This window comes from Neovison vison, chromosome 11 (assembly GCF_020171115.1).
Source record: "Neovison vison isolate M4711 chromosome 11, ASM_NN_V1, whole genome shotgun sequence".
NCBI classification, from domain to species: domain Eukaryota; kingdom Metazoa; phylum Chordata; class Mammalia; order Carnivora; family Mustelidae; genus Neogale; species Neogale vison.
The window spans coordinates 64539835-64555621 of record NC_058101.1 but is presented as its reverse complement, the minus strand read 5'-3'; the positions used below and the strand labels follow the sequence as shown (position 1 = coordinate 64555621).

The 15787-nt window shown below is 50.5% G+C and overlaps 1 protein-coding gene across 1 annotated transcript in view; it reads left to right on the top strand.

The window, feature by feature from the left end:
* Nucleotides 1–3386: 3386 nt before the first annotated feature.
* The window catches only part of LOC122890235 (epididymis-specific alpha-mannosidase-like), a 32449-nt gene continuing 20048 nt past the window's right edge, over nt 3387–15787 (top strand). Inside the window, exons 1-5 of the mRNA XM_044225947.1 lie at nt 3387–3524; nt 5328–5474; nt 11781–11886; nt 14690–14862; nt 15637–15725. Coding sequence (XP_044081882.1) covers nt 3387–3524; nt 5328–5474; nt 11781–11886; nt 14690–14862; nt 15637–15725 — 653 coding nt within the window. The remainder of the gene's footprint in view (nt 3525–5327; nt 5475–11780; nt 11887–14689; nt 14863–15636; nt 15726–15787) is intronic.

Here is a 15787-nt window from a genome sequence, read left to right as displayed (position 1 = left end):
TCCACTCCAAGGGCGCCCTGAGGCAGCACATTTTTCTGTTCTCTGGTCTCCAAGACTAGAGCCTGGCACAGAATCAAGGAAAGTGGGTGTTAAGGGATAAAAATCGGAAAACAGGTCCATGGAGCAACAAGACTCAGAGCCTGGAAAGCACGTACCTGCTGTTGGTAAGCCAATGCTCACATTGGGTCAGACACAGGCGGTTACTTTACATTCCATGTGACTTAATACAACACCCCTATACATCCCCATTTTACGAGTCAGAAGCCTGAAGCTGTGTGCCAGCTGTTGGGAGTTGTGTGTCTTCCCTGCTCCAGGGTGGTGTTGCTGCATGAGGTGACATGGGTGGTCAGGAGGAGCAGCTGGGATGAACTTTACACATTACAATGGAGAGCAGCCGGGTCCTGCAGGGAAGAGGGGATGGGGGTCCATCCACACAACTAATAGCACATGCTCTTCAAGAAGAGAGAGCTCTTCCTTATTCCAGGTTCTGGGTCCTGCAGGGGACCTACTGAGCCTCAGTGGGTCAAGCTGTGGGTGAGGACGATATTAACTGCACACACATGGACATGGACTCATAAACAGACTGAATCTATGGAGAAGGGGTGGGAGGCCATGGAAGGTGTCTGTGAGACAATTTCCAGCCAGCTGGAAAGCGGAGGGAGCTGCTTCTTCACCAAGGGAATGGCACGCACAAAGGGCCTGCGGCAGGAAAGGGCTTGAAGTGCAGGGAGGATCTGGCCATACAGCACCAGTGGAGGGAGGAAGCCAGCTCACTGCAGCTGGAGAAGCCATGGCAGCCAGGACAGCAGGGGACAAGGGTCGTGAGGATGGGGACAGTGGGGGATGGCAAAGCTAAGGGAAGGATGTACTTGTAGAGACTGGGAAATGAGGTCAGAAAGGCAGGGTGGGGCCACTTCTGAAAGGCTCTAGGACTTGAGCAGGGGATCAGGGTCTGGTGGGGAGACACTGGGAGCTATGGAAGGTTGGAGGCAGTATTCCATGGTCGAGGCTGCCCACCATAAAAGTCATTGGCACTGAGGGCAGCTCCCAGGCACATTGACCATGAAACAACCTAAGCCTCCAGGCCTGTCCCAGCTGCTCCAGAGGACGGACAACACTGAGTTCACAGGATTCACTGGGCCATGGTCCGGGGTGCCCGTCTGCAACCCCCACAAAGAACATTCAGGATGTTCCTTTTTCTAATTGCCCAGAACAAGTCCCGGGCACCGTCATGCGCAGCGGTGGCCGGATCAGGAGTCACAGGCCAGAGAACCCAGGTGTGACACTGGAGACATGTTCCCTTTGCCACCAGGGAGCTGCCGGCACCCTGCATTCTTTTTCCAGAGCTTTGACTCAAATGTGTAGTGTCTGGGGGCATCTCACTGGAGTGGGGAAAACACGTCTATCACTGGCTTGTTCCTGACAACAATGTGCTGATAGTGACTAAAGCCACAGAATCCAGAAACTGAAATAGCTTCCTGTGGCTGGGCCCACCCAAGTCTGTTGCCAGAAAGTTCCATTCCTCCTTGGCAGCCTCTCTGGGCAGCCAATGCCAGCCGCCGAGTCGAGGAGAGCCAGGGCTCTGACAGGGTCACACAGGCCATCCTAACCCTGCCCCCAGCCCTGGCAGCTTCCAGCCTCCAGAGCCTGACGGGCACACGTCGGTGTTGGAGCCCAGGCTGAGGGATCTTGTGTTGGCTGTTCCAGGAGACGATGCCACCGCTGTGAGGACCATCATGCAGGGGCTGTGGCTCACACAAGCGGCTCGGGACGGTGGAGAGGGCAAAGACCACTCAGGGAGGAGAGGAGATGCCCAGACAGAGGGAAGAAGAGGGATCAGAGATTCATACAGGAGGACATGGGCGTTGGGGATGATAGTGTTTATAGGTGAGATCCCTTCAGGGGACAGTGTTCTCCGGAGGCTCCATTTCTCAAGCACCAGCATCACTGAGAGCTCAGAAATGGGCAGCTCCCTCCAGGCCTCCTTGATGATTGAGACCATGGCAGACCTAGGTGGGCTTCTAGCTTGGGGTGGGGGTGGGCATCACCGGATACAGAATTAAGAAGCCAGGTGACTGCACAGAGCCGTCAGAAGCAAAGTTAGGTCGATCCATGGGAACACATGGAGGTCGGCATGGCATGGGACCACTGTAAGCCATGGAGGTGATAGTACACAGCACTCATGTGGGAAAATAGACGGACAGGTGAACCACACACCGTCTGCATGACCTCTCTGGGGCCATGAGGATCGCTGAGTCCAGAAGCTGAGGGTAGTCACACCAATGACACATCTGGATTCCTTGCCCAGGTTCCAAATCCAAAACCCTCTGATGGAAGGAGAGCTCGTCCCTGGGAGGAAGGAGGCTGCAAGGGCCCAGCAGGACCCTATGGAAAGGATTCCTCCATCCCTTCCCCAAGGTGGCTCCTGGTCACTGGACGCTGGGATAGAGGATTGGCACTGTTTTGAGGATGAGGGACTTCAAGCAGCCTCAAATACCCATTAGCACCCGAGTTTCTGGGGTGAAGCATTCAGGAGTGATTAGCAGGATGTTTCTCGCTCCCTGTCCTTCCTGAGGTTACACTGAGGACTCAGCACAGACTCCTGAAGCTGGGGCTGAGCCAGAGGAATGGCTAGCTTGTGGCTGGCTCTTGGGGCTGCTGAGCCGGTGCTGGCTGTGGGCAGGACAGAGCTCCTCCCTGTGTGTCCCTTGCACAGACGGCTGCGGTGACCCACGATGTGGCTGCTGGTTTCCTCCAGACAAGTCTCTGGGGGAGAGCACACTGTGACCACCGCCCTGGGGAACATGGTATTTGGGAGTCTGCTGGGAAGTGGACAGCACTGGTTTATCCTAAGCAAAATAAGCCAATCTGAGAATGACAATTACCATGGGATTTCACTGATATGTGGAATTTAAGAAGAAAACAAACAGGATCATAGGGGAAGGGTTGGAAAAATAAAAGAAAACGAAAACTGAGAGGAAGACAACCCAAAAGACTCTAGCAAAAACCCTAGGAACAAACTGCGGGTTGCTGGAGGGGAGGTGAGTGGAGAGATGGGGTAACTGGGTGATGGGCATCAAGGTTGGCACATGATGTGACGACCACTGGGCGAACGCGTTATAGGTTAAATAATTGAATTTAAATAAAACAATTAAAAAAATTGACATCAGTGCCCAGACACTGGTGATGGGGGCGGAGCACCAAATAGTGATGTCCAGGGGCCACCCCCTCTTCTGGCTCAGGTGACAACACTGCTGTGAGTGCCACTCCTCCTGCTCCTGTCCCTGCCTCCCCATGGGTTGGGAGCACTGTTCTCTGCTAGGGGGCCAGTCACCAGTGGACAGCAAGTGATGGCCAGCAGTAGCCCTTGCCCACCAGCCACTGGGATGGGGCTGCCTGGCTGGCTTCCCATTCTTACACAGCTGGTGGTACTGCGGTTCCTGGTGGCCCAGCCCATGGAGCCCATCAGGGTCTTCATGGTTCCCCACAGTCACATGGATGTGGGCTGGATCTACACTGTGCAGGTAGGTGCCCATTCACCATCCCCCAGAACCCCTGGAGATCAACTTCCTTTTCCCTGCCAGATCCCAGGGTGGATTTGAAGCCTGGTGTTGGCTCACAACCTCAAGGCAGCAACCTAGGTTATGACCTGACTCTGCTGGAGACCAGGGAGGCTCACTTGGGCTGCTTGGCTCTGGTCTATGGCCTCAGTTTCCCCATCCGTGCAAGGGATAATCAGGTGAAGATACATGGGCCTGACTCAGGCCATGGTCACAGTCCATGACTGGGACACCATGGGTGGGCTCTGTTCCCGTTCTGAGCCCCATGTCCCCCTTCTGTAGAATGGTACAGGTCTCCAACCCTTCGCACGAGCTGTTCCCTCTGCCCAGAAGGCCTTCCTCCAACAAGCCGGCTTGTCCTAGAGCCCCCCATCCTGTGTGTGGCTCCACAAAAAACATTTTCTGGTGGGGCCTTCCTGGCATCCCTGTGTGTGCCCTTATTACCTTCCCCTCCTCCCTTCCATGTACATTTGGTAGGGGCTTGGTGTTGGTCCCTTGTCCCCACCAGAAGGCTAGCTTCACAGGCCAAGGGCTTCTTACGTTATATTTCCTGGCATGTTCTCACCACCCTGACAGACAGAAGAGGTGCACCAGCTATTGCTGAGTGAGTGAATAAATGGGGGAATGAACAAATGAATGAATGAATGCCGGAACAAAGGAATGAAAGAATTAATGCAGGTATGAAGAAGTATAGGAATGAATGCATGCAAGAAGGAATGAATGCAGGAAAAGGAGCAGGAAGAGAATGAGATTTGCTCAGGATCCTGGGTCAGGCGATTGCATATTGTCACCAAGACTGCCTCTAGCTCTTTTGTGGGAACAGGAAGAAAACCCAGAAGAGAACAAACACTCTCTGGGATTAAGGATACAGTAACTTTTCTCAGGACATTTTTGACGGGCAGCTGGAGAGAGACTCAGCAAGAGAATCTGATGCTGGGGGAGGTGTGTGGAGTCCAGTTCTGGGACACACTGGACAGCCTCTGGGGGGACACTCTGCTGCCTGTGGAGATTGCTGAATGGTGGGGAAGCATGCTTGGTGCCCTCAGTTACAGAAGAGAAAACTGAAGCCTGGAAAGAGTTGGGGTTTTGCCTGAGGGAACCCAGGAATGACCCCCTCTTTCTGAGGCCTCCCTGCCAGGGATCTTTACATTTCATTAAGGAGCCCCTCTGGGCAGCACCTTGTGCCAGCCTGGAGACACATATAGGAAGCAGCTATGGCTAGTCCTGTGGAGCCTCTAGCCTGGGGGAGGCAGGTCAGGAGATGCCCATGACCACCCGTGGGGCCAGGAGTGGCTCCTCTCCGTCTCAGTTCTCAACATCAGTGCCTCTCATCTCAGCCCAGGCAGGCCCCATGGGGTCCCTGGACCTCCTTCCTTTCACCCTATGACTTCACTGGGCTGCCTCCCTACTGTACCCTCAGGGCCAGCTACCCTGTCCCTTGGGGAAGCTGTCTCTGTCCCCTGGGCACATCCTGTGTCATGGTCTGGAACATCACCTCTCTCCCTAGAACAGCAGGATCTCATCAGAGGCGGGAAAGTCATACCACTGTCTCAGGGCCAGCTGGCACTGTGTGTTCAGCACAGAGAGTCCCCGTGGGTCTCTGTTGGAGTGGCAAAGGAGGAAGAGAAGAAGAGCCCAGGGCAGATGCCCGAAGGGAGTTGTAGGGTCCAGGGACCCTGTGTCATGGGGATTGTAGTCCTGGATCCTTGGGGCCAAGCCTCCGGGATCATCCATAGGGGCTGGTGTGATGGGGTGCCCCCTCCACAGGAAAGCCTACAGGCCTATGCATCCAACGTGTATACCTCCGTGGTGCAGGAGCTCATGCTCCAGGAGCATCGCTGCTTCATCGCCGTGGAGCAGGAGTACTTCCGGCTGTGGTGGGATGGCATCGCCTCGGACAGGCAGAAACGCCAGGTATTGCTGTCTGCAGGGGCTTCTGGGAGGGAGGGATGCCCAGGCAGGGAAGCCCTGTGTCCGGGGCTGTGTGGTCTGAAGCTCCCAGGCCAGGTGCACACATGACTTGTTTAGCTCTGGTTTGTGCTCGGCCCAGCCCAAAGGATGGGTTTGGTTTTATCTGCTTTTGCGGCTGTTGGTGTGAAATTGCGCTCTAACAAGTCAGCCCTGCACTCATCTTGTGTGGAATGGGGTCTCTTTGGACCCCACCTCCCATTTCATCTACCACCTACCATCTGTGATGGCCCCGTGGCTTGCAGCTGCCCACCCTGCCCAGGGTGCCCCAGTGCCTGCATTTAAAGTGGGTCACAGAAGGCATCATGTGGTGCAGGGTTAGAGAGGCCCTGGGAAGCCAGTCTCCAAGGGGGGGCCAACCTGGGATTCAGTCCAGCCTCAGGCAGAGGTGCATTCTGTGAGCTATAGGTCCTGCCTGTGTAAATGGGGGTGACCTCCCCCTCCTCAGATCTGCTGGGTTCTGATGAATGCAGGATGTGTGAACCTGGGAGGACCCTGTGGACCTGGTCCCCTCCCTGACATTTACCTTCCTCTAGAATGTCACTGAGAGAGAGGTGAGAGACTTGCCCAAGTGGCAAAGCTGAGAAGGTGAAGGGAAGACTTCACTGGATCCCACTTGAGGGGTGTCTTGAACCTGCACCTTGTGAAGTCATAAGAAGGAACCTTGCATGGTGTGGGCGCTGGCCAAGTGCCAGGCGCTGGCTTCTACTTTTTACAGTCCATATCACCACGTCCTCCCAACAGGGTGTATGGTGGGGATAGTTACTCCATGCTGCACAGATGGTCCTGGTTCAGAGAGGGTAGGTGAATGGCCCATGGAAACAGAGATGATACTGGATGGGTGGGACACTGAGCTGGACAGGTCTGAGTGAAGTGGGTCTCTCAAGGTGTCCAGGGGTGGGCTGCCCTCTATGGAGACATCCCAAACCCAAATGTCTCTCCTCATCCTTGAGGAGGGATGTGACCCAGCAGAGTCCTGGGCAGACCACTCATGGCATGGCTCCCTGGAAGCAGGAACTTTTCTCTACTTGCTCCTATGAACCCCCAGTGTCTGGAAAGTGCCTGGGATGTGGTAGGTGCTCATGTAAAACAGTATGCAGCAGGAGCCCATTCAAACATCTTGGAATGAATAATAATGTATTCATAATATAATATTCAATAATTCAATGATTCAATAATCATAATCATATCAGGACCCTGGTAGTCCTGAAAGCAAATGGAAACTACAGTATCCAAAGAATGCACTGGACTCACCACCACTGTCTCTCCCTACTGCCCATCCCTCCATTCTTTCATTTATTTAAAAAATACTTATCAGCCAAAAAAGCAAGACCCATTGATATGCTGTGTGCAAGAGACTCATTTTAGACTGTAAGTTGTCTCCAGATTGAAAGTGAGAGGGTGGAAAGCCATTTATTATGCTAATGGACATCAAAAGAAAGCTGGGGTGGCAATTCTTATATCCAACAAATTATATATTAAACCAAAGACTGAAATAAGAGATGAGGAAGGACACTATATTTTAATTAAAGTGTCTATCTAACAAGATCTAACCATTGTAAATATTTATGCCCCAAACATGGGAGCTGCTAATTATATAAACCAATTAAAACAAAATTAAGGAAACACATAGATAATAATACTGTAATCGTAGGCAACTTGAACACCTCCATCACTACAATGGACAGGTCATATAAGATTAGCAAGGAAACAAGGTCCTTGAATGACCCACTGGATCAGATGAGCTTTACAGATACATTCAGAGACTTGCATCCTAAAGCAAGAGAATACACATTCTTCTGAACTACACCTGGAACAATCTCTAGAATAGATCACATACAGGGTCACAAATCTGGTCTCAACTGGTAAAAAATAATGGAATCATTTCCTGTGAATGTTCAGACCACAATGCTTTGAAACCGGAACTCACTCTCAAGATGAAATTTGGAAGGAATACCCAAGTTTTGTATCAACATGGACGGGACTGGAAGAGATTATGCTGAGTGAAATAAGTCAAGCAGAGAGAGTCAATTATCATATGGCTTTGCTTATTTGTGGAGCATAAGGAATAACACGGAAGACATGGGGAGATGGAGAGGAGAAGGAAAGAATTCAAAAACATGAAGGGTAAAGAGCATCCTAGCAAAGAATGCATGGATCAACCAAGAAATTAAAGAAGAATTTTTAAAAATTCACGGAAACAAATGAAAATGAAAACACAACTGTTCAAAACCTTTGAGATGCAGAGCACCTGGGAGGCTCAGACATTAAGCATCCGCCTTTGACTCAGGTCATGAACCCAGGGTCCTGAGACAGAGCCCTACATCAGACTCCCTCCTCTGTGGGAAGCCTGCTTCTCCCTCTCCCAGTACCTCTGTTTGTATATCCTCTCTCTTGCTTTCTCTTTCTCTGTCAAATAAATAAATAAAATATTTAGAAACAAAAGCAAAAACAAAAACTTTGAGATGCAACAAAGATGGTCCTAAGAGGGGAGTATATAACACTACAGACCTTTCTCAAGGCACAAGAAAGTTGTCAAATAGAGAAGCTAACCTTACACCTAAAGAAGCTGGAGAAAGAACACCAAATAAAGCCCAAACCCAGCAAGAGAGAATTAATAAAGATTAGAGCAGAAATCAATGAACTAGAAGCCAAAAGAACAGTAGAACAGATCAAGGAAACTAGGAGATGATTCTCTGAAAGAATTAAGATTGATAAATCCCTGGCCAGACACACCAAAAAGAAAAGAGAAAGGACCCAAATAAATAAAATCAAGAACAAAAGAGGAGAGATCACAACCAATACCAAAGAAATACAATTCTAAGAACATATTATGAACAGCTATACACCAACAAATTAGGCAATCAGGAAGAAATGGATGCATTTCTAGAAACATATGAACTACCAGAACTGAAACAGGAAGAAACAGAAAACTTGAACAGACCCATAACTGGCAAGGAAATTGAAGCAGCCATCAAAAATGTCCCGATAAACAAGAGTCCAGGGTTGAATGGCTTTCTGGGGGAATTCTACCAAACATTTAAAGAACAATTAATACCTGTTCTTCTAAAGGTGTTTTAAAAAATAGAAATGGAAGGAAAACTTTTGGACTCATTCTATGAGGCTAGTGGCATCACAATTCCAGACTTTAAGCTCTATTACAGGGTGTAATCATCAAGACAGTATGGTACTGGCACAAAAACAGGCACATAGATCAATGCAGCACAATAGAGAGCCTAGAAATGAACCCTCAACTCTATGGTCAACTAAACTTTAACAAAGCAGGAAAGAATATCTAAGGGAAAAAGACAGTCTCTTTAGTAAATGGTGTTGGGAAAATTGGATAGCCATATGCAGAAGAACAAAACTGGACCATTCCCTTACACCATACTTTTGAGTCCATCCAAACGGACTCAAAATAGATGAAAGCTCAAAATGTGAGACAGGAACCCATCAAAAGAGGAGAACACAGGCAGCAATTTCTGCAACCTTACCCATGGCAACTTCTTGTGAGACATGTCTCCAAAGGCAAGGAAAGCAAAGGCACAAATGAACTATTGGTATATCATCAAGACAAAAGTTTTTTTTTTTAAAGACAAAAAGCTTTTGTACAGAAAAGGATACAGTCAACAAAACCAAAAGACAACTGAGAGAATGAGAGATGATATTTGCATGACATATCAGATAAAGGCTAGTATTCAAAATCTATATTGAATGTATCATACTCAAAACCAAAGAACAAATAATCCAATCAAGAAATGGGCAGAATATTATGCCTCCATCAGAAAGGATGAATACCCAACTTTTGTAGCAATATGGACGGGACTGGAAGAGATTATGCTGAGTGAAATAAGTCAAGCAGAGAGAGTCAATTATCATATGGTTTCACTTATTTGTGGAGCATAACAAATATCATGGAGGAGAAGGGGTGTTAGAGAGGAGAAGGGAGTTGGGGTAAATTGGAAGGGGAGGTGAACCATGAGAGACTATGGACTCTGAAAAACAATCTGAGGGGTTTGAAGTGGCGGGGGGGTTGGAGGTTGGGGTACCAGGTGGTGGGTATTATAGAGGGCACGGCTTGCATGGAGCACTGGGTGTGGTGAAAAAATAATGAATACTGTTTTCTGAAAATAAATAAATAAATAATAATTTAAAAAAAAGTTAACAAGAAATGGGCAGAAGACATGAAAAGACATTTCTCCAAAGGAGACATACAAATGGCTAATACACATGAAAAAGTGCTCAGCATCACTTGATATCAGGAAATACAAATCAAAACCACAGTGAGATACCACCTCACACCAGTCAGAATGGCTAAAATTAATAAGACAGGAAACAACAGATGTTGATGAGGGGAACAGTGTTGATGAGGGGAACCCTCCTACATTGTTGGTGGGAATGCAAGCTGGTGCAGCCACTCTGGAAAACAGTATGGAGGTTCCTCAAAAAGTTGAAAATAGAACTGCCCTATGACCCAGAAATTGCACTACTGGGTATTTACCCTAAAGATACAAACGTAGTGATCCAAAGGGGCATGTGCACCCGAATGTTTATAGCAGCAATGTCCACAATAGCCAAACTATGGAAAGAACCTAGATGTCCATCAACAGATGAATGGATAAAGAAGATGTGGTATATATACACAATGGAATACTATGCAGCCATCAAAAGAAATGAAATCTTGCCATTTGCAACAACATGGATGGAACTAGAGCGTATCATGCTTAGTGAAATAAGTCAAGCAGAGAAAGACAACAATCCTCAAAAAGTTGAAAATAGAGCTACCTTATGACCCAGAACTGACACTACTAGGAGTTTACTCTAAAGATACAAATGTAGTGATCGAAAGGGGCATGTGCACCCCAATGTTTATAGCAGCAATGTCCACAACAGTTAAACTATGGAAAGAACCTAGATGTCCATCAATAGATGCATGGATAAAGAAGATGTGGTGTACACACACACACACACACACACACACACAGGAATACTACTCAGCCATCAAAAATGAAATCTTGCCATTTGCAATGATGTGGGTGGAGCTAGAGGGTAATACACTAAGAGAAATTAATCAGTCAGAGAAAGACAATTATCATATGATCTCACTCATATGTGGGATTTAAGACACAAAACAGAGGATCATGGGGAAGAGAGAAAAAAATAAAATAAGACAAAATCAGAGAAGAAGACAAACCATGAAAGACTCTTAATCATAGGAAACCAGCTGAGTGAGAGTTGCTCAGGTGAGGGCGTGTGGGGAATGGGTTAATGGGATGATGGGCATTAAGAAGGGCATGTGATGTAATGAGCACTGGGTGTTTTATAATATTGATGAATCATTGACCTCTACCTCTGAAACTAATAATACATAATATGTTAATTAATTGAATTTAAAGTTTAAAGGGTTTATAAAAAATACCAGCCAGTCATGAGGCAACACAAGCAGGAGGACACTCTCCAACATGCCTGGCCTGTAATCCCCAAAATGATCAAGCGAGCAAGAGGACATAGGGGTTGAAGAAGTGTTGGGTATACAGGACAATGACTAGGCATGACAGGGGAGGCTGGGCCCCATCCTGGACTGAGCCCCATACCAGTAACAGGGCATTCATTGAACAACTGGAAACATTTGGATGAAGTCTGGATTAGCTACAGTGTTGCATTAATGGTAAGTGTCCTAATTTTGAGAATTGTACTATGGCTATAATTACTCTGTCCTGACAAAACACAAAGTGAGGGAATAGGGAGCAGGTATTGTATGTCCAGCTGGTACTTCTGAATGGCTTAGAGAAAACTGTACCAGGTTATAAGGAGATATGGGAGCTCTATGGCAAATAGGTAAAGAAAGTTCACAGTGAACAAAACAGGAGAAGGGATCCACAGGAACTGTTTGCACAATTTTTGAAAGTTTTTGATACATCTGAAGTTATTCCAGCAGTGACAATTTAACAGATATAGGTACAGAGGAAAAGGTAGACAAGGAGGTAGATACAGAGGTAGATATGGCGGTAGAGACAGAAGTAGAGACAGAGCTACAGGTAGTTTCAGGTGGAGATAACACAGATCAAGTAGCAACCATGGGCCAGGTGCTGGTGTGGGTGTTGGGAGGCAGGTCTGATCTGCTGCTCTTGCAGAATGAATGCACATGTGGGTGTGGGGGAAGGCACCATGAGACACCGGAGTCATGTCCCCACAGACCCAGCCCAACTCTGGGGTTCTAACCTGGCTTTGTTCTCTCTGCTTGTCACCAAGGTCCGCCATCTCCTGGCCACAAGACGCCTGGAGTTTGTCATTGGGGGCCAGGTCATGCATGATGAGGCCGTGACCCACTTTGATGACCAGATTCTGCAGCTCACAGGTTAGGTCCCCTTCCCCACCTCAGGTTATCCTGGGGCCTCCTAACACACTGGGACTGGGTTCCTGAACCCCAGCTCTGGACCGGTCTTTCCCTCTGAGCAGGACACTGCGGCCACATGAGTACAGGGGTGTGGAGCATGATCTCGAGACCAGATGACCTGGGTCTATCCTGTGTCTGCGCATTCCCAGCCCCAGGACCCTGGGCAAGGGACGTCCCCTCCCTGGGTCTCCCTTTCCTCATGGCCCAAAGGAGTTTGACGGCACAGCCTCCCTCACCTGTGAGGGACCAAACTGGGAGGTCCCTTGTGAGGATCAAATTGGATCAAATTGGGACAATTCCTTGGGGCGCACGAAGTGGAGTCCGTGGCTCCCAGGAGATAAACAGTGAGGGTTAGATGCCATCCCCGTCATCCCCACCAGTACACACAGCCCCACCTGCACCAGTGAGGCCCCCCTCTCTGCCTCTGTTACTCAGGCCACCACCTGCATCGACACCCTCTCCCCATCCACACTGACAGCCACAGCACCATGTACACCACCTGTGTCACCATCACGATGACCACCATCACCACTTCCAGCATCATTACCACCAGCGTCCTGACTGCCCTGCCCCTATCCGCACCCCACCCAACTACCGCCCATCTTCCAGCATGTCGGTGGGCAGAGGCACGGGCCCTCCTCCTCGCTCTGACATGTCTCTTTGCCATGACAGGCCCCTGCAGGCTGCCCGCAGGGGAGGGAGGGAATGGAGGGGGCCCCCGTAACCCTGCCCTTGAGGGCCGCCCACCCCCATCTTAGTCTGAGACCCGACACTTCTCTGGAGGGAGAGGCACCTGCCCGCAGCACTCGGTGACCAGGGAAAGCTGAACGTGGCCGCCGCCCCCTCCTTCCACTCGCTGAGGGCCAGCTCCCCAGCTGGGACCCCCCCACAGAGGTGAGATGAAGGCAGGTCCCTGAGCGAGAGCTGCACACCCACCGCATCCCGAGTGGGAGAGCACGTCATGGATCAGGCTCCTGGGCGCCACCGCTGCAGTGCAGAGAAGTGAAAGGTCTGGCCAGGAGGAGGGGACACACCTGTGACCATCCGGGCCCCTCCGGTCCAGGGATTGTCTACCACTAGCTCTCGGTGGGGCCCCAAGACCCTACTCCCTGGTTGTCTTTGGTCTGCAGGATGCTATGGGATGTAGGCAAAATGTCCTTCTCCTGTCTCATTGGTCAGGATGCAGTCACGTGACCCGAAGGGCCCTCAAGAGATGCTGGGGAATGGCCTCCATCACTGAGCTCACAGCCCATTGGTCAGGGAGAGCCACGTATCTTGGAAGGCGGGGTCTAGCCTAGGGACTCTGCACCTGCTGAAGCTGACAGGGGGGGGTGGGCTTCTGAGATTAGAAGAAGTAGGAGGACCCTGGTCCATGGGATAATTAGCAGTTTCCTTCAGTAATCACCTCTTCATTTGGGGCTTGGGGGTGCTTTGTGCTAGAGGGCCAGGAACCTGAGGAGCAGCGACTTGAGTCTTTTTTTTTTTTAAGGTTTTATTTATTTATTTGACAGACAGTGATCACAAGTAGGCAGAGAAGAAGGCAGAGAGAGAGAGAGAGAGAGAGGAGGAGGAGGAGGAAGCAGGCTCCTTACTGAGCAGATAGCCCTATGTGGGACTCTATCCCAGAACTTTGGGATCATGACCTGAGCTGAAGGCAGAGGCTTTAACCCACTGAGCCACCCAGGTGCCCCTGGCTGTTTTTTTTTTAACTTAATTTTTTCCCCCGTGTTCCAAGAATCATTGTTTATGCACGACACCCAGTCCTCCATGCAATACGTGCCCTCCTTAATACCCACCACCAGGCTATCCCAATCCCCCACCCTCCCTTCCAAAACCTTCAGTTTGTTTCTCAGAGTACACAGTCTCTCATGGTTTGTCTCCCCCTCCGATTTCTCCCAGCTCACTTCTCTCCTTTACCCAATCTGACTTGCTGTTTTTAATGAAGGTGGGAAATCTTTCCCCAAAACAAAGCAAGCTTAAGGCACACATCTTTTTGGCTCCAACTGGGGTCCATGCCCAACTCTGGCTTCCAACCAGGCTGAGAAAACAAGTATCTGCCAGAGGGGAATGAACTCGCCAAGAGCAGCTGAGACCAATGGCAATTCATCCTTTGGGGTGGGGATGGCACCCCCTGAACAAAGTGAGGATTGTCTGAGTGCAGGAGAAGGGGATATTGAACAGGCAGCAATCAGGTCTGCCTGGCTCTGGCTCCCTGTCTATAGAGAGGACTCTTCTTTGTACTACCTGCCCTCTCTCCTGAGATGCTATTGTCCACTCCCTCATAATCCCTGACCCACAATCCCCAGATCTTCCCTTGCCTCCACTGCTCCCTCCTGGTCTCCTCTGCTTCTTGACCACCCTCTGCCTCCTCCCCCTGCTGTCCCTGAGGGCCTGGAATCCCATGCTAGGTCCGTGCACCCTGGCTGGTTCTCCTCCCCTCCTGGGTGCCTCAGACCTTGACCTTCTCAGACACTGACATCTGGCAGCACTCCCCTCTCCTGACTTGGCCTGGCCTCTGGTCTGTTCATGGCTCTGTCCAACAGGCCTGGGGTCCTCTGGAATGGCTCAGGCCCATGTGGTGACTCTAATGTCATGAATGAGTAAAGGAAACATCGGGGAATCCTGGTGTGGCCCCCTCAGTGTTAGGATCTCCTGAAGCCCAGCCCCAGATGGCACTCTAGCCCCATGGAAGGGCAGGAGCCCTGAGTGAGCAGGTGGCAAGGGGCCCCCTCCTGTCACCAGCAAGGTGGTGCTCTCTTTGCAGAAGGACACGGGTTCTTATATGAAACCTTTGGGATCCGGCCACGGTTCTCCTGGCAAGTCGACCCCTTTGGCGCCTCTGCCACGACCCCCACCCTATTTGCCCTGGCGGGCTTCCATGCCCACGTCATCTCCCGGATCGACTATGACCTGAAGGGTGCCATGCAGAAAAACCAAGTGAGTCATGAGCACATGCGCTGCTGCCTCTGGCTGCTGCCTTCTTCCCTCTGTGTGCAGGGCCTGCTCCCACGCCCCTGCAGGAACGAGTATTCTCTCCAGCATGACGCAGGCAAGAGTGGTATGAGACAAATGTAGGCTGCCGCGGGCAGTAGCAGATGAAGGTGGACTTGGGTTCTAGTGGGTGAGAGAAGCAACGTCGTCCTGAGCCCCACCACAGACCATGTCATGCATGGAGTTCCCTTCCCGCATTGGTCCACTTCTCCCGCAGCTGACTCTGTGCTGCTTGGGCCTGGGTGGGGCCTCCCCTTTTCTCCCATGCAGAAACTGAGGCACGGAAGAATCAGGGAACATGCATGTGGTCCCAGCATCCCGCTGGCTAGTTCTTAATAGAAGCAGGATTTCTCCGTCCTTTGTGACCCTGCCTGGGTTCTAACCATGAGGGCAATGAAGCAACAGACTGCAGGCTTTGTGAGAGGCGGGCAGCTCCCTGTGCCAGGAGGTATTCAAGCAGAGCCAGAATGAGCTTCTCTAGCGGGCCTTGGCAGAGACAGTGCTGCTGGAGGTGGAAGGGTGCAGGAGCAGGCTGGCTCCTTCTGGAGGGCAGTTTCCACCACCATATGTGACTGTGGGGGGTCTGAGGGTGTCGAGAGGAGCCCGCAGAGGGGATGGAGTCCTGAACCCTGGAGGGAGGCCCAGGTGGGGCTGGGGGAGGCAGAACCAGGGCAGCTGTGTTGCCCCTGGGCCTTCATTCTGTTTTCTTGGGGTTTTCAGGGTCTACAGTTCGTGTGGCGAGGGTCCCCATCCCTGGCGGCTAAGCAGGAAATCTTCACGCACGTCTTGGACCAGTACAGCTACTGCTCGTGAGCACCTCCCGGGGCGGCCTGTGTTCTAAGCACTCTCCCTGTATTACCACAGACACTGC